This window comes from Lupinus angustifolius, chromosome LG13 (assembly GCF_001865875.1).
Source record: "Lupinus angustifolius cultivar Tanjil chromosome LG13, LupAngTanjil_v1.0, whole genome shotgun sequence".
NCBI classification, from domain to species: Eukaryota; Viridiplantae; Streptophyta; class Magnoliopsida; order Fabales; family Fabaceae; genus Lupinus; species Lupinus angustifolius.
In genome coordinates, this window is record NC_032021.1 from 4931654 (window position 1) to 4956872 (window position 25219).

At 33.5% G+C, this 25219-nt stretch overlaps 3 protein-coding genes across 4 annotated transcripts; 1 reads left to right on the forward strand and 2 right to left on the reverse strand.

The window, feature by feature from the left end:
- Positions 6623–8219, forward strand: LOC109363288 (putative pentatricopeptide repeat-containing protein At1g53330). Its single transcript, XM_019609501.1, has one exon. It carries the CDS (start codon positions 6732–6734, stop codon positions 8181–8183), a length of 1452 nt encoding a protein of 483 aa, XP_019465046.1. The 5' UTR covers positions 6623–6731; the 3' UTR covers positions 8184–8219.
- On the reverse strand, positions 10776–15746 carry LOC109363327 (IRK-interacting protein-like). Of its 2 annotated transcripts, none has more exons than XM_019609556.1 (2): positions 11796–13492; positions 10776–10988 (listed from the first exon to the last, which is right to left on the reverse strand). In XM_019609556.1, exon 1 carries the CDS (start codon positions 13143–13145, stop codon positions 11808–11810), a length of 1338 nt encoding a protein of 445 aa, XP_019465101.1. In that variant the 5' UTR covers positions 13146–13492; the 3' UTR covers positions 10776–10988; positions 11796–11807. The 2 variants fall into 2 exon arrangements, with proteins under 2 accessions (XP_019465101.1, XP_019465102.1); XM_019609557.1 differs by lacking the exon at positions 10776–10988 and adding an exon at positions 15694–15746 and having other exon boundaries at positions 11527–13145.
- Positions 18801–22661, reverse strand: LOC109325499 (protein transport protein Sec61 subunit alpha-like). The gene is made up of 7 exons (XM_019557905.1): positions 22540–22661; positions 21176–21540; positions 20642–20869; positions 20138–20492; positions 19922–20049; positions 19652–19787; positions 18801–19293 (listed from the first exon to the last, which is right to left on the reverse strand). Exons 2-7 carry the CDS (start codon positions 21517–21519, stop codon positions 19054–19056), a joined length of 1431 nt encoding a protein of 476 aa, XP_019413450.1. The 5' UTR covers positions 21520–21540; positions 22540–22661; the 3' UTR covers positions 18801–19053.

The window sequence follows — 25219 nt, forward strand, 5'->3', positions numbered from 1 at the left end:
AAAACACTTATCAGTACTGGTTATGCTAGAATTGTAAGGCAGTCTCTTTTGTTTAGCTAAATGGCAAACTTCACAGGGATCATTAGTCTTATTACACTTGATAATAGGAAACACAGATTGCATAAGTTGCATTTTTCTATGAGATAGGTGCCCTAATCTATTATGCCACAAATTTCCATCATTGTAAGAAGTAAAAAGGTTCACATTGTGAGCTTTAGCAATGTGTTTGCTGAAAACAGTAAGAACATATAATCCTCTCCTTAGCTCAGCTGCACCAATCATCTTCAAGGAGTGTTGGTCCTGAATTTCACAATGATTGTTTGAAAAGATCAAGGTGCAGCCTAAAGACTTGACAAGTCTAGAAACACATATCAAGTTAAAGTTGAAACTAGGAACATATAAGACATCTGAAATGTACAAGATGTCTGAAAAAAAAATTGTCCCTGAGTAATTAGCTGCCACTTTGTTACCATTAGGCAATGATATGGTAAGAGGATTGATCCTCTTGAAATCGTGAAAGGCAGCAAGGGTGCAACAGACATGATCTGTTGCACTAGTGTCTAGAATCCATGTGATGGATTTGTGCATATTGTTAAGGTTGATATTACCTGAAAAGCCTGCTATTGAATTTGAAGTCATACTGATTTGATTAGTTGTATGGATGGTTTGATTCATGGACTCTTGAATCATTGCCTTAAGAGCATTATGCTGAGCAGGTGTGAAAGCAGATCCAATATCTGCTGCATTATCTTCAAAATCTTGTTTTAACTCATCTTCTTGTTCACTGATTTTGTTATCTATTCCAGTGTAGCTATTGATATTAGTAGTAGTGTTGGAGAAGCTAGGAGGAAATCCATGCTTCTCGTAGCAAATGTCCTCTGTGTGACCTATCTTTTGACAGAATGTGCATATCTTTTGTCCTTTTCCTCTTGAATTGCTTGCTATTCTTTCTTGAGTGTTTGACCTTCCACCTATTGATCCTCTAAGCCTTCTACCTCTGCCTCTTTGTCTTGTGTCATAACTGTTGATACTAGATACAGGTGCTGAAAGGTTTTCAATTGTCATTTGTCTTTCTTGTTGGATGAGGATGGATAATACATTATTGATTGGTGGCAAGGGCTGCATTAGCATTATCTGCGACCTTACAGCTGAAAATTGATCATTGAGCCCTGCCAATAAGCATATGATGTACTCATTTTCCCTATATTTCTTCATGACAGGAACCAATATGCAATGACACTTTACTTCACACTCACACATAGGAATTGGTGTGTAGTCACCAAGCTGTTGCCATAGTCCCTTCATTTGTGTAAAGAACTTATCAACTGAGGAGCTTCCTTGCTTGATTGAATGCATTTGTCCAATGATTTGAGAAATCTTAAAGATGTCTCCTTGATAGTATATTTCTTTGAGATCTTTCCAAATTTCCGCTACTGAATCCATCTAAAGGATGGTTTGTACTATGGAGGGCTGCATGGATTGAGTGAGCCAAGAAACAACAAGATTGTTGCATCTCCTCCAAACAGGCTGCATCAAATCAGTTGGGGGTGGTCTGGGCAGAGATCCATTTATGAAACATAATTTGTTCTTGGTGTCAAGAGCAATTGTCATTGCTCTCGACCATTGGTGATAATTCTCACCATTTAGCAAGCTAGATACTAATATTGCTCCTGGATTTTCACTTGATGAGAGGTAGTAGGGACTTGAAGGATCAAGGATCGGGTTGATGATCTGGTTGGCCATCTAAGAAATCAGAGTGCAGGGAAGGATGTTGGTGATGAAGGAGAAAGAAAGCATATGAAGTCAGTGAGGAAGCTTGGTTGCGCAGCAGAGACACCCTCAAAAGGGTGCTCTGATACCATGTGAAAGAAATTTCTCCATGGTGAGCAAGCAGAGGAAGAAAGAAGAAGCAATAGTGAACAAATGAAAGAATGGAAATCAAGAAAAGAAAAGAAAACTTTGATTTCTTATTGAATAATGCCTTAATTGTTTATTGATCAAATTATAAACCTGATCTTACTCTATACTTATACAAGAAGAATTAAAAACAGAAAATACAGAAAATAACAAACTTTCCTAAAAAGGAAATAAAACTAATTAACAGAAAACAGAATTTCAAAAATATGCTAAAAAAGGAAAGTTCCCTAAATCAATCATTTTCAATCCATTCTTCAATTGGTTGAACTTTTGGGCTCTTTGAGCTAATAGAATCTTCATTCTTCAGACACGTATTGATTATTATAAATTATATAAATATATAATTAAAATTAAAAACTCTTGGGTACTTGCAAATATTGTTGATTTGGATACGGAAAAATACTACCCACACCTGTCTGCGCCCGTTTCCATAGTTCACATCCTTAGTTGCTGATAAATTTACTTCAGATCAGCAAACTATTTTATTGTCAAATATGTATTGTTAATTGTTGTGAGAGAAAATATTTTGAATAGGCTAATAATGATGTCAAATGGTTTTTTTTTTTGGTTTCCCGCGGGTATCCTCGCACCGGAGGCAATCCTGTCCGAGCCGGGTACATCCACAGGTAAGTGGGGCTAACTCTCCCAACAGATATTTTTTCCATCCACAAGACTCGAACCCGGGTTCTTGCTTAAGAGAAATCAAGCATGTACCACTTGAACCAACGCCCGTTGGTATGATGTCAAATGGTTGAAAAAAACTAAAAACTTACTCTACAAAAAAACATTATATAGCCACAACCTTACACGGTCCAACATTTTCCACATGCACCGAAATCCAAAATTTATCTCACTGTTAACTTTTTTTAATGGAGAAAAACTTGTTTAAAAATATATCCAACCTTATATTTAAATTTTAAAAACAAGATTATGTTTCCTTTATGCTATTATTTAAAATTGAATTTTAATTTTGACCATTATCCATATTTATTACATCGTCCATCTTGAAAACATGCAACAAAATGAGACCAATCCTAAGAAATATCATGTTCACTAGTAAGAATATAATTATAAAAACTGTATCGTACTGGCCGATTTAACCGGAAAACCGGTGAACCCGACCCCTAATCAGTACGGTACAGGTGTTGAACCGGCCAAGTATCAAAACTGGTCAAAACTGGTGAATCGGCCGGTATTTTACTAAACCGGCCGGTTTATACACATATTTTTTAAATAAATAAAATACTTAAAAACATAAAAATTCATTACAAGGTGACCATCTTTCCAACCCTTCTTCAACCCTTTTCAAGGAACATACTTCCAACTTAGATTACATCTTTTGATTCCGTAACATTCGTGTGTAATCTCAGTGACATTTGTGTAATCTTCGAGTACTGTCTGAATATAGGATTTGGTAGAAAAATATAATATTCATATGAGACAACTTTGACTCTTTGGTGTTAAATATGAAAACTCCAAATTTATTTGTTTTGTAGAGTGAGTTGTGAACTTATGTCATTTATTTATATTTTGTGGTTGTTAAGTGATACTTTTGGATTGATATATGTTTTTTAATTTAGACTTTGAATTTGTTAAAGACTTAAAGTTGTTTATTTATGTGAATTTTGAGTAGATTATAAATATGGATTATAAATTTGAGTATTTACCTATTTGGATTTTTTTTTGTTATAAGTTTATATATATATAAATATAAGTACGTATGTCCGGTTTAACCGGCATACGATTTAATTATTGTACCACTATACCAGTACCCTGATCGGTTTGATAACCTGTACGGTTTTAACAACACCGGTAAGATTAAGAGTTCATATATTTACTCATCATCCACTACATTACTAGTACAAAATATCTCAAGTACAGGAATAATTTTTTTTTCTTCTTAATTTTAAACTTATTTTATTAAAAATAATTTAAAATCATATCTCTTAAATATTTTTATTTCCATGCAGTATTTATGAGTGAGACTTTTCTCAAATAATGGAGAGGGAAATGATTTTTTCCTTTATATTTTAAAAGTAAATATGTAATTTATTCTAAATAAAAATGATATAAATGTGTTTATATGTTAATTTTCCTTTCCTTTTTCACTGTATTTTCAATGGAGAGGAGTCTCGGTATTTACTCATTACATTAAGTTAGAGCGTATTTTTTATTTTATCTCAACAAAACAAGAGAAATGTCCTTACAAGCTGCTGGTTATTATTATATAACAAGAATGTGTACAATTACCTTCAACAATTAACACCTACAACAAATTAGTGGCATTGATCATATGCAAGAGGGAAGCAACTCACGATTACTACTTGAGCAACATAAGAGTGCAATAGTTTGGGTTAAACAGAAGTTAGAATCATTGTGTCATTAGTGTGTTACTACGTGCATGGATATGTACTTTATAAAGTTAGGAGATTATAACCATCGATTAGAAAAAAAAAAAAAGTAATATAAATGAATGGTGGATTGTAAATTGAATGTGTATAAATCTTTATATTAATAATGTATAAATTTTACACTCTATCCAAAGAAAAAAAGATGTATGTACCAATTAGGAGTGAGCAGGACCCGACCATACCACTCACTCGATACTACTGATCATGATTAGAGCCGAATAAGGTTGAGTCTCATTGGATCTAGGGTCGGGTTAAAGTTCAAAATTCGATCAATATTTATGGTCAGATAGGGATCAAACATGATTCGGTCCGACTGTTTATGGTCACTCGCTTATTATGTTTGTATGTTCTCTATTTAAATTCTATACAGTAATGATACTTTTTGTCTAAAGTATCATTGATTTTCTAATTTTTATCATATACACATGATTAATAATATATATACATACATGATTAATAATATATATACATATATAATTTTATATGTCAAATCACATATTCATAATAATAAATAATATTGTAAAACTTTATCTAAAATGAGTATGCATTATATTTAATCGGGTCTAGGGTCGGTTTTGGGTTTAAAAGTTGACCGATCGATATTTATGGTCGAGTTAGCTCCGAGTCTAGGACCGGGTTTGAGTTCAAAAAATGATTCGCCCAACATTTAGGGTCGGATAAAGACAAACCTTAACTCATTTCATGCTCACCTTAACACTAATTTTACATTGTTTACATCATCCACCATTTATATTTAATCAATATTAAAAAATAATATAAATAAATGCTATATGAACGTGTAGAAATTATACACTTACAATGTGTAGATATTATATAGTTATCCAAAATCTTGTTGGAGGGTCCCTAGAACTCTACTCTACCTTTTGCACCTATTAATCTTTTCATGCTTTTCAATATCAATTCAAAACTCAAATCAGTCTTTGCTGAAAATGACATAAACCTAAAACCCATCACATTAGCATAAAACATCAAATTCATCTATCTGTTCTATAATGTTGAAGTATAATAATGTGTTGAATTTTAATTGGAATTGTTTAATCCTTAACTAAGTGAATGTAAGGTCCCACTTGAGAACATGGACTGATTCACAGAATGTATTTAATAGAAGATTAAAAAGAAAAATTATTTAAGCAAATGGCAATGTAAAAATATTCAAAATATCTCAAGTAAAAAAACTTGGATTCTCACATTTTTATACATCTCAAACTTCTCAGTAATGAAATATTATCAATAATCTCTGAGGAAAGTAAGAAATAAACTTCTCTGTTCTCACCTAACCAATATTATCAATAATCTACGTACAGGGGTACTACTTTTCTAACCATGTTGTCCAATGAGATGGCTAATTTTAATGAGGAAGAATTTTTTTTTATTAATGGAGAGACAAGTACAATAAAACAATAATATGGTAAAACTTTTCTATCTTTTTATATACAATATAATAACATTTTTATCATTAGAAACACATGTATAATCATATACTTGCATCTCCATTAATATAGCTGATCCTTATTCAACCTTAATTAGGACTCACATTCATAAATGCTTGTAAGTTTACCAAGAAAAGTTGATCTAATAGTAAGAGGTTGAATTTGATTCTAGATAAAAGTTCTTTTTTTTAGGATAATGTTTGTTAGGAGAAGTAGTCATATAAATAATGATTTTATATTGAAACTGTATTTTAAATTATGTCACAACTAATAATATTCAAGTAAAAAAAAGAAAAAATGAATAACGATTGTTTTAATTGATATGATTTATTAGTGGGTAACATAATGTTTTTGTACTACTAAGATATTCATCATCTTACGGGTAAGAAGCTAATCCATTTTAATATTTATGGTTGTCTCTTCCAATAAGTATTATTCCGAAACGGACGAGACCATCACCTTATTAATATGTGTAACATAATTTGAGACAACATATCATTGTTAGTGATCACAATCTCCAAAAAGATGACTTTATTAGTAATTGGTTAAACCAAAAAAATACTTTTATTATTTTTTTTTTAATTTTCAACTTGATTTGTTTATCATTTGATGCTATCTTTGGTTTGTCAGCCAAATCATCATCAAAACATGGCTATAATATTATGCATTCAAATATAGATTTGGAAGTAAGTCAAGTAACTATCAACCACATTTGGAGGGAGGCAAACTTTTATGCTGATTATCTTATAAAATAAAGAAGGGAGCGGGTTTTGTTTCTACTTTGTGTAATTGAATCAAATCCTCATCATCTTCTTAGTCGCATGCTATTTTGTGATGCAAAAATTAAAACCATATGTAACTTCCGTTGTATAAGTGAATTTCTAGCAAAACACGTTTAACTAATAATCCTTACCCTTACTATTGGCATCAGCAAATTCATCGGAATTGTAGAATGGGGAGCGTCACCACCAAAGCCACATCTCCCTTTCGTCTCTCCTCCCTCCTCCGTTCCCAAAAGGACCCTTCCCTTGCTTTTCAACTCTTCCTTAACCCCAACCCCAAAACTCCAAATTCAAATTCAAATTCAAATGCAGATTCAAATGCAGATTCAAACTCAAACACTAAAACCCAAACCCGTTCCTTCCGTTACTCCCTCCTCTCTTACGATCTCATCATAACCAAACTCGGCCGCGCCAAAATGTTCCCTGAAATGGAACAAGTCCTCCAACTCCTCCGCCACGAAACCCGCTTCAACATCCCCGAACCCCTCCTCTGCCACGTCATCTCCTTCTACGCCCACGCTCGCCTCCCTTCACGCGCCATCCACTTCTTCCACTCCATCCCTTCCTTCCGCTCCACCCGCACCGTCAAATCCTTCAACTCCCTCCTCAACGCTCTCCTCATCTCCCGCCAATTTCACAAGTTCGGAGAGTTCGTGTCGCGAGTTCACGAATTCGCACACCCAGATGCTTGCACGTACAATATCATGATCAATGCGTGTTGTTTGAGAGGTGACTTGGATAATGCCTACGAAGTGTTTGATGAAATGCGGAAGAGAAATGTTCAACCGAATGTGGTTACTTATGGGACACTGATTAATGGATTGTGCAAGAATTCACGCTTGAGAGAGGCGCTTAAGCTGAAAGAGGAAATGGAGAGGGTTTTGAAGTTGAAGCCTAATGTTTTGTTGTACACGACTTTGATTAAAGGTGCTTGTGATGTTGGGAAATTTGGTTTAGCGTTTAGGTTGAAGGATGAGATGGTAAGGAACAATGTGAAGTTTGATGCTGCTGTTTATAACACTATAATCGCAGCGCTTTTTAAAGGTGGGAGGAAGAAGGAGGGGGTTGGGGTTTTGAAGGAGATGAAGAAGAGCGGCTGCGAAGCCGATATAGTGACTTATAATGTGTTGATTATGGAGTTTTGTAGAGAGGATAATTTCGAGAAAGCGTTTAAAGTTTTGGATAAGATGGAAGCTGTGAATGTGAAGGCAGATGTTGTGAGTTATAATGTAATTATCGGTGGGCTGTGTAAGGTAGGGAAATGGAGTGAAGCAAATGATTTGTTTCAAGACATGGCGAGACGAGGTTGTGCTCCCGATGTTGTTACGTACCGCACACTTTTTGATGGGCTCTGTGACTCAATGCAAGTCAAGGAAGCTGCATTTGTTTTGGATGAGATGATGTTTAAAGGCTATGTTCCACTTTCCACCACATTGAGTAGATTTGTTCATGGGTTGTGCCAGCATGGGGATTTCAATTTTGAGTTGTTAGTAACAGTTTTGAGTGGTTTGGGTAGAGGGAATTTTTTGCACGAGGATATATGGGAAATTGTGGTTTCCAGAGTTTGCAAACCAGAGAAGCTCTTAGAACCTTTTGAGATTTTAGATACTTTGGTGGTTTAAGAAAATTCTATTATAATCGATTTGGTTTTAACTAAATGCGCATATTAAGTTTGTTTTAATCTTCTCATGCACATAGCTTTCTGACGAAACATCATTAATTTATCAGCATCAGTGCACACCATTCCTGTTTCAATGCGAAGCAATATGTTTGTTCTCATTTGGAAGAAACAAACATCTAAGTTTCTTAACATGAATAGTTGTTATAATAGCTGCTTTATTTGAATTGTTGATGACCCTTTTCTTCTATTTGATTTTCTTTTTGTGTAACAGATGATTTGCTTTGCGCTGCGATTTTGTTGGCTGCTGCAATTGGAATGATAATAACAGTTGGGTAAAATGTACAGATTCTCATGGGCTACTTCAAGATTTGTTCCCTTAAAATGATTTATCATTAAAGCATAGTAACTGAAATTGTTTGTAGAAGAGCAGAGATACAATCCTCTTCGCAATTGCATGTGTAACTTAAGTACAGTTAAAGATACGTGGCAATGACATGAAGTATGCTTACAAGCAGACAAATCTTAATGTATAGTTAAAGATTGAATATATATCATACTGCAAGTTTCGAGATTTAATTATTTTGGGTCAGTGACACAATGAGGAAATTGATGGAAATATAAAATTATAGGACTTAAGTGGAGTGGAAGAAATTTGGAGTGCTATCAGGTGTCATATGTAATAGAAAGTTGACACTGAAATTTTACTACATAACTATAAAACCCACAATATTTCATGAGATTGAATCTTTGATGGTATCAACAAGACGATAAACTCAATGTAGTAGAGGTAAGAATGTTGTGTGAAATTGGTGGACATACCAATCAAGATAAGATTAAGAATGAATGTATTATGAAGAAAGTTAGGTTAAGTCCTATTATAGAAAAGATGTTAGAATCATGTCTTAGATGTTTAGACATATATGAAGGAGACAGTTAGAAACTCTAATAAGGAGAGTTAATCAATCGCAGTTAATTCATTTTCTAGAGTCACAAGGCGGAAAGAAAAACCATTAGCGAAAAATAAAGAAATATTTAAAGATGAATGCTTTATCAATGAAATGATTTATGATAGAACATTATAATACCGACCATTCAATCCATGTAATCAACCCTGTCTAGTAGAACTAAGGCTCAATTGTTATAGCTAGGGCTGGAAACGAGCCGAATCGAGTCGAACCAGAGTTCACCCCGATAGAGATTTGTTCGGCTCGAAACTTAACTCGAGTTCGATACGAGTTATTTTTTTAACTCAAGTTCGGTTCGGTTAAAGTTCACGAATTGTTCGGCTCAGTTTGATTGGTTCATTTGGACAACTTGAATAGTTAATTAATTTTTAAAAATACTACAAAAAGTTTTATACAAATAAATATAACTATGTTTATATATGTAATAACAATAAATATAAAAAATAATGTATGAGTCATAATAATCATAAAAATTTGTTTATATATATATCGAGCTAACTCATGAATCTAACGAGTCGAATTGCATTCAACTCAAGTTTGGTTCATTTATTTAACGAACTCAATTTCTAGCTCAAGTTTGGCTCATTTGGTTCTTGAACCAAGTTTATCGAGTTTCGAACGAATACCGAATTGGTTCGGTTCATTGTCAGTCTTATAACTATTTCGCTACAATTTGAACTCACATCATCATTCCAAGGGATTGAGATTGCTTATGCTCTGATGATGGGGATCATTTGTCTTCATTCCTGTCTCACTTGGTGTTTCCATCCAATTAAAAAATTGAACTTAATTGAAAAGAAATATTATAACAACATAAATTAATATTTTCACATTATTTTATATAATTTGGTTGGCTAGATATATGAAGACAAAATTATATTGGAAAAGAGAATCCTTGTCCAATTTTTGAAGGCATGACCTATAAAACACGACTTAAGCGAAGAGCACGCTGAGGCAGCCAAAAGATTTTGATATACCGTCACTAGCATGTTTTTTGATATACCGTCTCGCTCCTCTTCCTTGCCTTCATGTTCTTTTTAATCTATGTGATCACTCTGTCTCTAGAAGGCTATATAACTATAATCATACATGTTTTGTCTATTCAGAGCACTACTCATTTCTTGATATGTGAAATATTTCTCTAATTTGAATTGAAGTTTTATTTTGACACATACCCCTACTTTTTCCTGTGTTAACTAGGTGTTTGATTGAAGGTCTGAGTCAATGTTACTTTTGTAGTAATCATAGCCCCTGTGATTTTTATGCAAACACTGCACTTCGAGTGAAATTTTAATATAAATGAGCCTTGAAATGTTATTTACAGAATGCCCAGTTGATGAACATCTACATCATGCAATCTAGTTATATAAATATACAAATACATATCTCAATTTTTATTTTTTGAATTTCTGGTTAACTAGAAATCCACAAATAATAGATCTAACAAGTTTAAGCCGGAACAAAGTTCATATATGCATGAACTAGACAACAAGGCCGGTATGACAATATCTGTATCTATCCAAATCTATTATCACCCCAAAGCCCCACACAACACCTCACTAACCCTTGGTAAAAAAACTATAAATTCCTACATGTACAATTATTTCTATTTATGACAATATCTGCTTCAAATTTGTAAGTATTAATGTCCCACCATCTTCATAAGCTACCAAGTACTAAGTACCACCTTAATTTTGTCCTCACGCTGTAACACCAAAGCCTTCATTCAAGGTCCCCACATGATCACAATGATGCTAATGCTGGGTAGTACACGTTACACAGGGGTAAAAGAAATCACCTACTCACATCTCTCAATGTTATTATTGTGAAATGAAAGTTACCTAAATCTAACCCACAGTTATTTTCGGGGAAATATGGAATCCTTCTAAAAATGTAAAGACAAGATTGACCCTTCACCCACATTACTTTATCAGGTGCATTATTAGATATTGTAACGATTGGGATGTTATAAATATCGAAATCAATGAAGAATCACAATCTCCTCTATGTGATGTGAAAGATTTGCGAATATTCTGATTACATGCCCACCACAACACCGACCCAATAGAATAAAATAAAGATGGGATTATGATTTATGGGGGACCTTCAAAAGTCCAATGTGCATCATATGTAAATTTGTTTAGTCTTACAAGGGCAATATTGGCATTTTGCGATTTATTATTTTATGTTATAAGTTAACCATCAAGCATGAACCAAAGAGTATTGCATCAGAATTATTAAATAATAATGCCCCCTGACACTTTAGAGATTTAGAGGCATCCAAGACGTACATGATAATAAAATATAATAAGGAGGCCAAATAAGATTGGACCAAAGAAATAAAAAACAAAAAAAAAAAGGTTACTAAACCACCTGTATTATTAATTTATTATGTACATAACATATATCTCATGCAATGTGTTGAAAATTCATAATCGCTAAACAATCCCTGTCACTGGCCTAATATCAACAAACTCTAGGGCATGTCATTGATTAAACTTGATAAATTAAAAAAACACTAAAGAAAAATAGGTTGTTCCAAGAAATAGTGCACGTGCTTTTCTTTTCAAAGTCCTAGCCAGAGGTCAGTTAACTAAATACAATGTCTTCTAGTTGCTACCTTTGTTTTGTTGAGGTGATTTTTATACCTTGGTTTGGTGCTATGAGAGGTAAACTTGGCACTGTATAACTGTTTTACCAATCCTAATACCTGGAACAACAGTGAAAGCAACTTTTGGCTCAGATTCTAACCTTGGCATTTCATCATTCACACATTCCATGTATACATCAAAGAATCTACACCCCTTCTCAACTTGAAAGATTGAAGCTTGAGGCTCAAAAGAGAAGGCTAAGCAATGTAGGAGCCAAACCCCTTTAGCCATCTCAGCAAATGATTTGAAGAAGTCAGTGTCAGGAAATTCTCCAGTGTTCAGAAGGTTCCTCTGGTTCATGCTACCAAAAAATGATGACTCCATTTTGGGATGAATAAGTTTCAAGTACTTGACCCTGCAAAATTTTGCAAATGCTGATCTTGGCTTCAAAGCAAGAAACTCACTTGCTTTCACAGAGTTTAACTCATTGAACCTCGCGAAGAACGATCGTTGTAGCTCACTTTTATCTGGAAGAGACTCATTTGAAAGACAGAAATTAGGGGAGTTGAAAGAATCAAACATCTCCCTGCAAAGGAAGGACTCAATTGCAAAACACTTGTGATCTACATTCCAGTAAACCACATTCTGTTCAGTAATAGCATTGACCGAAGCATCGATATCCCAACCAGCAGATCTCATCTCATTCACTATGACCTTCACAAAGCTCCGGACGGACCTAACGATGTGGCGAAGAATGGTGGTAAAATGGCTAGGACTTAATCCTGATATGTAGAGATTATCAAATACAGATAATGATCCACTTTGATTAAAATTCTTCTCAATCAACCTGTCCTGCCTATTTGTTTCGTCCAACTTCTTTCTAAGAAATATAATTTCCGATTCTTTATGCCTCAACTGGGACTCTAACTTCTTCCCCATGATCTTATAGGTTTTTATAACACTCAGCAGCTCCTTTGATTCAGAGGCAAGAATTGCTCTCTCTGGTGAAGGATCAAATTGTTTGTTCAAGTAGCATCGCTTTAGCTCAGACAAAATCTTCAACTCTGAGATAATCAATCGATCGGCAGCTTCGATTTCATCAGGATCATAAGGCGATTGTGCATATTGTAGCTGCACATATGAAGATTTCACTGTGGAAATACTAGCAAAAAGCTTTGCAAGTAGAGCTTCTGCTGCCACTTTTTTCTGAAGCCCTTCATCATCTTTGTAGGAAGACTCAGACAGCATATTTCCTTCTTCATCATTGAGATTTGGATCAATCTTAGCATTCTTCAGTCTATCAACTTCTGCAATTTCACTCACTGATCTAACATGAAGAACCTTGGCAAATGCGCGAGCCAATTTACTCTTGCTCGGTGTTACTGCCGATGGCTTAACTGATTCCATCTGCAGACGTAATTCAATTATTGAAAATGAAGATGAAGAGTGGTGAAATGTATTCAAGAGTTTGAAAAGATTCACAAGGGCAATAAAGTTATAAGATGATGGTGATCATGATGAGGATGTCCAGCAAAAGAAAAAGCATTGAGCTTTAACACTTAGATCGAGACCTTTAATGGAGGGTGGAATTTTTCTTTTTGTTCTTCAACTATAAAGGTTTTTATTTGCCTACTTTCATAAGTGTCAAAAAGTCATTTATAAAGCAGCATATTAAGAATAGTAGACAGGGACGGACACAGCTAAAAGATGCAATAAAACATTTGAAGTTGTAGTGTATCCAAGTAATAGTAAGGCATCTTGTGCGGATATAGATCCGTTGTCTCAAATCTTGTCTCATATATTTTCTCCTACCAATGAAAAACAGCAATAACAATGAAGGTTTAAATTTTATTAATTGCCATGACATTTTGTCAATGATGAGGAAAGTGTAGGAGACAGTATTTGAGACAATATATATTTGTTCATCTTTTCCAAAGTGGCAATTTACAACGTGAATCTTAAATGGAACAAATGTCACGTATCAACCAAAAGCAGAAAAGATTCAGTAATTTAATCAATTTTTGTTTTTTGGCATTGGTTTATTATGAAAGTAGTAATAATAATGTTAACGGTCATAATAAACACTAATCCCATTCACTTTCCCATGTTTTCCAACAGCAAATTCATCCATCGTTAGACCAGTAACTTAAAAGGAATGTTTTCTAATGTTGGGCAATCATTAGATGTTGGTAAATAAAATTTCAATGGCTGGTTTATAAGTACATTTGTCTGATTTATAACCCTTAGGATTCCCTGAGTTCTGCATATTGAACATGTTAAAGATCTGGCCAAACAGTAAGTAAGTCAATACTTGGCCATCTATTACTGCAGCAGGACCCATATTAAAGTGAATATCTGACATGGAACTTTTAACTTCACTATCATGAAAATTAGAAAGTACATCACCCTCATTATGCATTCACTTTAATAAGAGAACTTGCCAGTTATGACTACCCACACTAACAAAGCCCAGAAGGGCTTTACCTACCAATAAGAAACATTAATGGGTCAGCAACATTGATCGAATATAATAATCTTCTATCATAATTAATTTACAAATGATTTAGCCCACTTGTTATAGTTCATAAATATTATATTCTATGGAACAAACAAGGATCAAGTTTCCTGCACATATGCTCACACCTTGGGTGTGAATCAGAAATCAGAAGACCTAATTTCTGATTATCAAAATCTTGAATAGTAACACACATGACATGACCAACAATTAAAAATATATTTTCACTTAAAGAAACAACAGGTTCATATAATCAAGATAAATAAAAAAAGAAACAAGAATGGTACAGAAACCCAATAAAAATGTTTTATTTTTCAAAACCAGTTCATATAATCAAGAAGACGTTGGTCTAATAATGTAACTGTGTAAGACTCACTAGATCCAAAACGACTAAAAGTTCAAGATTTTGATTATTGAGTGCGAAACTTGTTAGAGGGACAACCATGCATTCTAAAAAAGATTGTTCCTTACCCATAGGGTGAAGGCATACTCTTAGTAGTATAGAAAAACTCGTTCATGCACAAAAACTGGGCTGTCCGCGAATGGCAGGATGGGTTGCAGAATTGCAAATCTCGTGATTCATCTGCGAGACCATCAAATCCAAATGTTATTTGTCTCCATTTCGGTTCAGCAGGAGTTATGGATTGCTGGCTGCTGGCAATGAAAATCATTGCGAATCGAGATTCAAATCACACCAATTCTTGCATACTAGCTAGTAGCTACACTGGTGTAGGTATTTGGTAAATAAGGTGATAATCAAATGATGAAAACTATGCTGGTTCTAGGATGGGTGTGTAAATAACATTATTCATAAAATTATGTACTTAACAGAGAATTTATTTTCCAAAAAAATTGATTTTTACCGTAACTAAAATCACAGCGTCAGAGGAGTAGTTTTGCTGGTGCTAGTAATGTATCAGAATAGTAAACACTATGCATGAACATTTTTTACAATCTCATTGATTCATTTCCCTCACTACTATCATTTCAACATCCACTATGACAACACTCAAATGACTATGAAAAAGTCAAAACTATACAAGATGAGATTCGTTGGTACTTTCAGAACCCACCACACACACATGTTTACATTGAGAAAGCACAACAAACTAAAGTCATTATAAACAAACAACATAAACATCAAACACCCTGCAAAAATAAAGCATCTTTATATCATTGATAATCACATTCGCAACTACTTTTTTACCACCAATGGATGCAACGTGCAACAAATTTTGTTTATAATAAATTGGATAGATTCTAAAAGCTAAACAGATTAAAACCCGGGATAATTATAGAAAATACAACAACAACCAAATCTTAATATCACTAGGTGAAGTCGGCAATTTTAGACAATAACGTGGTAAAATTGAGAAAAATTACAAAACAACACATCAAACTGAAGACCATTGATATGAAATAGGAATGGAATTAGTGTACCTTAAAGAGGTATAACGAGAAATTAGAGTTGAACAAAGATATCAAATTGCCCTCATTGTGAAACGTAAATCTCAAGGAAACAGAGGCAGAACAAAATTCTCAAACTTATATTTTACTCTTGATTGTTCTCCAGATACGAGGTTACAAAACCCTGCAACCAGAAACACACAAAGTAATGTGAACAATGAGCACTTATTTCAAACTCACAGAAACCAAGTTGATTAAAACAACCAGAAAAGAAAAGGATAATCAAAACGTGTTTATTGAACATGTGCAGCGAAAGATTAAAAAACTTTCCCTTTATTAGTAGAAAATAATATTTAAAAACACCGACTTTTACCAACAAACCAAAACCCCAAAAGTTCTTGATTCTGCCTCACATAATATATTTTATATAAATGCACCAACCAAAAAAGGGTGAGTGATATAAAGAGATGAAACATAGAATAATAGAATGATAAGAAAAGCACCAACCCAAAGGAAAAAAGAGTTAATGGAGTTTGTTATGAAGTTTCGTAATGTAACTTGGACAAGAAACTTGTTTGATAGAATGAATGGAATGGAAAATGAGATAAATGATCATGCATTCTATAATCTCATAAATGATTGCTTAGATTCTTCTTCTCATCTGTGTTTAGAAAATTTTGGTGTTGGGCACTGAAGAAGAGAAGAGACTAATGGAATGGGATTGTGTTGTTTTTTCTTGATAAATCTGCAAGTAGAGAGAGATACCGCAGCTGGAAGAAGAGACTGTGCAAAGAAATTACGATAACATTTATAAAAGACAACTAACTTGTATTTTTATAAAATTTTGATTGTTTTTAAATTGCTTTATTATTACTTTTTAATTTTGTTTTCCACAAATTTCTTTTAACTCTCTTGTTAGTTCTTTCGTCTCTCAATTCTATGATATTGATAATAGTATCCATTACATTGCGGAAGTAGCCTCAAAACAATATTGTTTTACTCTTGCTTATCATTAAAACAACATCATTGTACTGTAAGATGCTAGTTATTATAAATTATGTTTGTGGTCAATACTTTACAACCATCGTTTCGTTGTATCAATTATAGATGTACTTTAGACATGGACGGTCTTGCTGCAAATGCATCATACTTATGTACAGTCCAATCATTTAACTCTGAGTCTTTTATTTTCTATACTTAAGTTGTGCTAGATCTTTTAGCAGGTTATGAAAGATGAATTGAAGTTGTTTTCTTTTCTCTAATCAAGTTGAATACTGCAATTTTTCCGTACACCATATTCTATACTTCTTAGGCCTAACATTTTATTCATCTTTATCACCTCAAAGGTCATGGTGTGCTGCTTGAGCAGTATAGGATTATGTTGTCTACACTGCATAGGTAGACTAAATCTATAACAATGGCAATCCGATAAATGATAAAGTCACACCGCTCGCAATTATAAAAACATTTATCTTTGTGGGCAAACCACTTCACCTCTCTATAAATAGAGAAAGTCATCTATAAGTATTCACCATTACTCTTTTTTTTCTTTTCTAAAAGCCTAAATTTATACTGACTTGACCGTTGGAGTTTTTTTTCAGATCATTAGAGGCAGTCCAAGGCCGACTCTTGCCCGATTCAAACAGAAGATTCAGTTTCCAACCAACTTTTCCATACCAAAGAACATTATCGTTGTATGTAGAAATCTCTATCGTCCAAGTCTTCTAGGGTGTAGGCTCCCGATCTTGTTTTGACCTTACATGACTCTGTTAGGAAGATAATAGTACTATAGTAGAGTTGTATTTTTTAGGAACAGTGTGCAAAGAGAAAAAAGTTAAGAAAAGTTTACTGAATTCATATCTATTATCTCATTCATAGCATTTCCTTACAATATAAAGGAGAATTAAAAATATGTAAGATGGTCTTGATCTACACCATACACTTGGATAGATCACAATAAGAGACAGTTATCCTAATATCTCAATTCATTAAACATAATCATTTAACCAAGTTGGCCTGACAGACTTTCTTTTGGCTTTTCCATTAACAATTTGGGGTCTATTAGACTCTTTTCAATTTAGTGCTAACTCCCCTTTTGCCTTTCCTATGTATGCTCTTTTGAGGACGAAGACTTTGATATCAAATTTGATGGGAAACGATTACGTTATATTTGTTGGTTGTTTTCTACTTTATTGCCACCTCTCAAATTGAGATGTATTCCTTTTTTTCTCGATTCACTCAAGGTTGTGATGAATCAATTGTGTGTCTGTTATGTTTTTTTTTTGTTTTAATAAAGATTTCCTTAATTTCCGTAAGACTTTGCATGCATAAATTGCATCTTAATATACTAAAATTAGAGTAATAAAGATAAAATGATCCATGAACTATATACTCTAGCATCTTGTGGCAACTTTTACTTATGTGTGCTTGATTTGTTGGTGCTCCTGGACCATGGCTGCATTGTGGAAAAGAGAGCAGGGAAGAAAGATGCATTAAAAAAAAGTGATGGCTAACGGGAGAAGGTAGGAAAGGGTTGTTAGGAATTAGGATGTAGTGTTATATTTTCTTAGCAAGTCTAAAGTCTTATCGGTGGTATAAGATTTGGCACACACAAATGGGTCAGAAAATGTTCACTCTATAATGTGTCTTACTCACCTTCTCTAAACAGCACATAATAAGACAGCCTCTTCAGAAGGGAAGCCTTTGTTCCTCTGCCTTTAAGTGGAAAAATCGCCTTCCTCTGTTTCATCTTAGTTATGACATTTCTTGCTCCTCTCTTGGCTTGAAACTGTTATGGCATTTCTAACGATTAGGCCTGAGTTTTGGAAATGCTTTCAGGCTGAAGAGGGGTATCTTCTATCCCAAAAACTTTAAAAAATACTTAATTATTAAATTTTTTAACCAATGGAAGTGACACATGAAATCACACTTTTTGAGATGAGTACAATTCTGCAACTAACCTCTCAAAAATAGAAATACTGATGTTTGCCAGTCTAAAAAAACAGTCAATTACTGGGGTTATTATTGCCTTTATCAGCTATGCCAAACTATTCCTTCTAATTGTTTCCTCATTGCACAAAATAACAAACTCTTTGAAAGAAACAATCATGTAAAAAAACTACTGCAAGGCGCATAGAAAATGAATTGCAAATGCAAGCATTTTCCAAAACTACTGATCAATTAAATTAACAAGTGATAACAAGTATACTCAGAGGAAAACAAAAAAGTTTACAACGATATACTACTTCTCACTTAGTTGAGAAAAAGTGATAACAAGCTATCCTATGTCCTCCCCTAGTGTTGTTAAACGATCTACAACCATTCGTCAATACAACAAAACTGTGGGTGTGGGAGAGCTCAATTGCATCACCAACCGTACTTGATAAGCAGAGCTTAGAAACCAAAGAAGCCAAGCTCGCTGGCTCTCTCCTTCTCAAATGTCTCAAAGTACTGATAGATGATTGTTACTGCAAGTAATATTCCTGTCCCTGAACCAATTGCACCCATGAAATCTGCCAACACCGTCAGGGCACCAATACAGATGCCACCAAATGCAGCAGCAGTGGGAATATATCGGTTCAGTTCCTTCTGTAAGTTTGATTCACGATGTCCAGGCATTACCATTTGTTGTTCCTGCAAATTAGATTACAGCATTATGACAGAATAAATTTAAAAAAAACAAACATGGATTCAACTCACTCATTTACTATAAAGATCATTGTCTGTGGGTTAAAAGAGTGCACCGAGATACGGCTGTCTCAAATAATATAGATTATAGTAAAGAGTTGCTTCTAAAGATCAGACCCAATCCTAGCTAATAATCTCCATGAGTTGTAAATGAAGATTTTCAACATAACACATCATAAGTCACATTTCTTATCAAATAAAACTTTTCCCATGGTTTAGGGTTTTGGAAACGGGGTCATTATATTGTGAAGTAGTGAAGTTAAAAGGGGGAAATGAAGTTAGAAAAGTGCATGTCAGTTAGTACCTTCAGCTGCTTGGCAACATCTCTAGCAGATGAACCAGAGACTTCAATCCAAGTTTTAGAGAACAAGGCACAAGCTGATAGCATAAACACAAGATAGAACAGTGCATGGAAAGGATTGGCTGCCATATCAGCTAGGCTGCAAATATAAAAACTTGAATTAGGGTTTTGAACAGTAAATGTTATAATTGATTGAAGTTATAGATTAAGTATAACAACCAAGGCACATAATATTATGATGATGAACTGAATCAAGGGAAGCACTTGTCTTACCTGGATGGTGCAGTGATGTAGTATGCAATACCACCAACAGGGATAGAGTGGCCACCTCCATATTCAGAATCCTTCCATTTTCCCAATAGATTCACTAAGAAATTTCCACTGTACTTTCTGTGTAGCAGCTGTACAAATCCAGGGAAAACAAATTTGTTAAAACAGAAACATGAAAATTACTTTAAGTAGCAATTTACCATCATAAAACTTCACTACCTGGGAAATGAAGTAGAGATTGGAAACAAGAGCAGATTGAAGAATAATAGGCATGTTGGAGGTATAAAACAGTTTGATTGGATATGAACCCTGCTGCCCACGGGCATTCTTTGATCTTACAGGCAAAACCACTCGGAAACCTTGGAAGTATATCACAATTAGGAAGATCAAGACAGTAGCAAGCAGATTTGTTACATTGGGAAGATTCTGCCGGTAAAATGCCTCACGAAGCGCTCGAACCTTGTCTGTTCTAGTTATCAACAAATGGAATAGAGCAATAACAGCACCCTCAAATTCAGCTCCACGTCCACTATTAATGGTGGTAGGACTAAATGCCTTCCATATAATGGTTTCACTGCAACAAAATGAGAATTTCTTCTAAGTTTTTTTATAAACGGCCAATGTTTAATATTTGCTATAAGACAGCTAAAGTTTCAAAGCTCGATGCTGGAAATAACTTACTGACAACAAAAACAAAGAAAAGGCAGAGACTATAAGGCTTACCAGATATTAGTGGCAATGAATAGAGAAATTCCAGAACCCAGACCATATCCTTTTTGAAGGAGCTCGTCTAGACATATCACGATGATACCCGCAAAACAGAGCTGAATAATGATGAGGATTGCATTTCCTACTCCAAGTTGGCCCACGCTACCATACATCCCAGAAAGAACATAGGCAACAGCTTCCCCAACAGCTATCAAGATGCCGAGTAGCTTCTGCGCACCATTCCTGGTAGAGAATAGAAACATATCTCAGTAGGGAGCATATAATGATGTACTAGCAGATGAAGGCAAACAAAATTTGACACCTATAGATGCACAAAATCTCTAGGAAATATGTAGAAATGGTTAAGAATTAACAGCCATATAACATAATGCAACACACGTGATAAATAAATTCCAGGCACCATTAAATGAAGCAACATATGACAAATTGACTACAACAATTGCCATCATTGGAATTACTGGCACAGGGAAAAGAGAAAATATCACATGTTCAAAGAAAGATATAGGGTATACAATGGATGATACTTACAGAAGAGCACGATCCTCACGAACATTGTTGTCAACTTCAATGATCTTTGACCCAGCCAAAAGTTGCATCACCAACCCAGAAGTCACAATGGGGGTGATTCCAAGCTCCATAACAGTTCCACGATTTGAAGCAAGGATAACACGCATCCAATAGAATGGATCTGCACCTGTTGTTGAGTGTATTCCATACAGAGGGAGCTGACTACAAACCAGGAAAATGAACAGAGAGATCACAGTATATATGACCTTTTCCCTAAATGGCACTTTCCTGTCAGCAGTCTGAACTTCAGGAAGAAAAGAGAGAAATGGCCTGACCAAGTGGAGCACTCTAAACCCACCTCCCATTTTACCAAACTACAACTTAAACTGCATCAGACAGGGGGGCAAATCCGAATAATTTAAAAGTACAACTCAGCATCCCAAATGACAATTCACCAAATAAATGAAACCAAGTGAGGCAGCAATAGTCATAACAATTGTTTATTACATTCTTTCCATTTCCTTTCATTAAATGGGGTTTGGCGGAAGCAACAATGGCAATTGTTTCACATAATATCTCTTCACATATCTAAGATCGGAGTCACAAAAAACAACAAAGCTTGGAATAGTTCCAAATTCACATATTGGTTGCAAGAGTAATAACCAGAAGATGCCCATTAAGAAACAAAAAATATTATCCTGAGCTGATTGTATCGAGCATTCAGACATACACAAATGAAACAAAGAAACCATGTAACAAAACAACCAAAATTTCAGAACAGATAACAACGGGAGAAGGAAACAAGGTAACGGGAGGACTTTAAGCTGTGTAGAAATTTCTTCAATTAAAATATAGTGCATGTCTTCACGCAGGTTCATGCAAGCCATTAATCAATATGAGTATAAACAATAGTCAATGCTTCATTTATCAATTAAAATTAACAGTTACATAAAAAATAAAAAGCAACAAATGACAATTTTATAAGCTTTAGCTACAGGCATGGAATTATGTGGAGAAAAAAATAACAATAATAATAATAAAAACAATCAAAGAAAATCATCGAGCAAATCATGCTAAGTAATACCAGTACACGCGCTCCAGCTAGATCCGAGACATATCATTTCAAATCAAACACAAAAACAACACCAATCCGAACAAATTCGACACCCTAATCAAACAACACCGATCGACAATTCACACACAATGCAAACCGGAATTGAAGAGCATTAACGCACATGCAAGCATGCGAAATAAATCACATAAGACAAACGGAGACCGAACGAAGACATAAATTCAAATCCACAGTACAGATCTATGAATCTATAAAATATACGAAACAAAAACAAATGATAAACGAATCAATTCGACGTGAGAGAAATTTTTACCAGTTTTGTTGAAGATCCTCGATAAGAACGAAAAAAAATAGCGAAAAAGAGTTTGTGGTAATTGGATCTGAAGAATAGAGCTTCGTCTTCTAATAGAAGAGAGGATTTACTCTAGTGTGTACGAGAGAGATGTACGTGGATCAACCAATCATAGTCAGACACGTGTATGAATGTGGTGACTTGGAGGAACAGCCATTTTTGACCACTTTCTTATTGTTTTCTGGGTCAATTTCAAGCCCAAACGTTTTGCGGAATTTTGGGGGATAAACCCATAGATATTCATAAACCATATTTTTTTATAAAAAAATTTGTTTGGTTTTCATTACTCTATATAATGAATTACTAGGAATTAATCTCTATACTATTATTATATATTTATGTCTATATTGAGAATTGATGTTATATTTTCATACCTCTCAAAAGTCAAAACACTAATAATAATATTCTCAACAAAATCTTTCATGTTAGGAAATTTAGTGTTTTTAGTTTCTATATACATCTTAATTTTAAGAAAGTTAGAAAGCTAGCTAATAGTATTGATAATGAAGCGTATTTAAATAAATTATGAGCTTTTAATTTATTTATTTATTCATTTTACACTTATCAACTAGCTTATTTTGGTAAACATTTATAGTTTAATCATATCATGTGTTGACTTATTAATTAACATGAGTATAAATTGTGAACTTTATTCCAAACAAAACCTTAACTACTAACTAAATGTTCATCTAGCGGTTTAATGTCTCATTGGATTCCTAAGGTTAATGGTTTGATTATGACATTTGTTGGGAGAGGTACTCACGAATCCGAAATAAATTTACTCAAAAAATGTGAGGAAATACTCTTAACAGTACCAAAAACAAAACCTTAACTATTTTGCGGAGGTTTTCTAACTTTAAAAATAAGAAATAGAATGTTTGCATGAGTGAGATAGGAAGAGATAAAATGTAATTTAAATAATTAAGACTATGAGATATGTGATAATAATATTTCTAGTTAATTTTATGGTTAGTTGTTCATAATAAGATATTTTTTTATATAGAATTAATGCGAGTTTATGTCTAGTTAGTTCTAGAGTAAGATTTATTTGCAACTATTTTTCTTATATTAATGTTGACCTAAATTGTGATTATGTAAATTTAAACAAAGAAATTAAATAATTGAATGCGTTTATCTCAGTATTGCTTCTATAAAGTGGAATTAGAGTAGAGAAAAGAATGTGAGAAATTTGATGAGAAAGAGAGATTTTTTTCTCGAAAAAGAGATGGGAAAATAGAAATTATATAAGACCCGTTATAAATGATTTTTCTTCTACTTTTAGTGAGAAAGTTGAGAAAATAGTGATTTTGTATAAACATATAAAATTGTCCTTCATTTTTTTTAAAATTTTTCTACTTAATGGTTTTAAATATTAATAATATAGATAAAACTCTTTTGATATAAAAAATATTAATTAAAAAACTAATCGAAATTATAATAAAATCTATAATTTAATCTTACAACTTTTATTATTAATCAATGACAAAACTACTTTTTTTATTTTTTTATTTTATGGATATTATTATCCTTTAAAGTATAATATTATAATTCTCTTATTATTTTATATTCAAATAAACAAAAGATTAAAGAAGAGTATTCATTGGTCTCTTTCCTTCTTCTCCTATATAAAATATATTCTATTTCTTCTCTTTCTCATTCTCCATACTCTCTTATTCATTCATTTCTCTTTTCTTATTTTCTTTTTGCAACCAAATAAAACATAATACATGTAAATTTATTGCAATTTGATCTTATGCAATTGAAAAAATTAAAATTGGTTCCTCTCTAGATTCGATTTGAAAATAACTTTTAAGATGAATTGAAACACAATTAATGTTAAAGATATACTATTCTTTGATACTGACAAGTGTATTTTTTTTACAAATCTATAAATAATCCATATTTCTTCCTTTTTCTTTACATATACCATTGCATTGCATTCTACCTTTGCTTCATCATGTAGCGCATATTTTTCATTTTCATTTTTTGCATTTTTTTTTGTTGCCTTAAATCCCTCATTTGACCAATTACTATACCTTTAGTTCTTGACCAATAGACCCATTTGAAAGCTAACAAATTTTCTTTGCATAACTTAGGTAGAAATTCTTTGCATCTTCAATTAATGTGAACTTTATTTTTTCATAGGGCTCTAAGGGAGGCTGTGGTGGTAACTCAATATTGGCATTGTTCTTCTTTAGAACATCTTCATCTATACTATTAATAAAGGGAAAATACAAAATAACTCACCATGGTGTAATTTGTGTTTTCCTATTTTGTCCTCAATATCTTTTTATTTCTACCAAAACACCATATAATATTATTTTCTTATTTTATTTTTATTATCTTCTTATTTTAAAAGTGTATTTAAAAAATTGAATATTAGACCAATTGAATAAATTCAACCGTAAATTTAGCGCAAAAAATTATATTTGAATTTATAAAATACAAACTATACATTACAAACGATAAAAAAGCGGGTTGACATGCACGACAGTGCATGTCAACACGCTAGTACTCGATAATGGTAAAACCTTCAAGTATATTTTTCATCTTAATTCTTATCTTCAAAAAAGATAAAATTAATGTGCATTTGCACACCCTCCCATTAATATGACACCATCAGTTGTCATGATCCTTACTT

What these genes read in the sequence shown, in the direction of transcription:
- LOC109325499 (XM_019557905.1), bottom strand. Translation starts at nt 21,519, where the DNA reads ATGGGAGGTGGGTTTAGAGTGCTCCACTTGGTCAGGCCATTTCTCTCT. An exon ending in ATCTCTACTTCATTTCCCAG is followed by an intron (nt 20,050 to 20,137) that starts GTAGTGAAGTTT and finishes GGATTTGTACAG; the next exon opens with CTGCTACACAGAAAGTACAG. An exon ending in ATGTTGCCAAGCAGCTGAAG is followed by an intron (nt 19,294 to 19,651) that starts GTACTAACTGAC and finishes TCTAATTTGCAG; the next exon opens with GAACAACAAATGGTAATGCC.
- LOC109363327 (XM_019609556.1), bottom strand. Translation starts at nt 13,145, where the DNA reads ATGGAATCAGTTAAGCCATCGGCAGTAACACCGAGCAAGAGTAAATTG.
- LOC109363288 (XM_019609501.1), top strand. Translation starts at nt 6,732, where the DNA reads ATGGGGAGCGTCACCACCAAAGCCACATCTCCCTTTCGTCTCTCCTCC.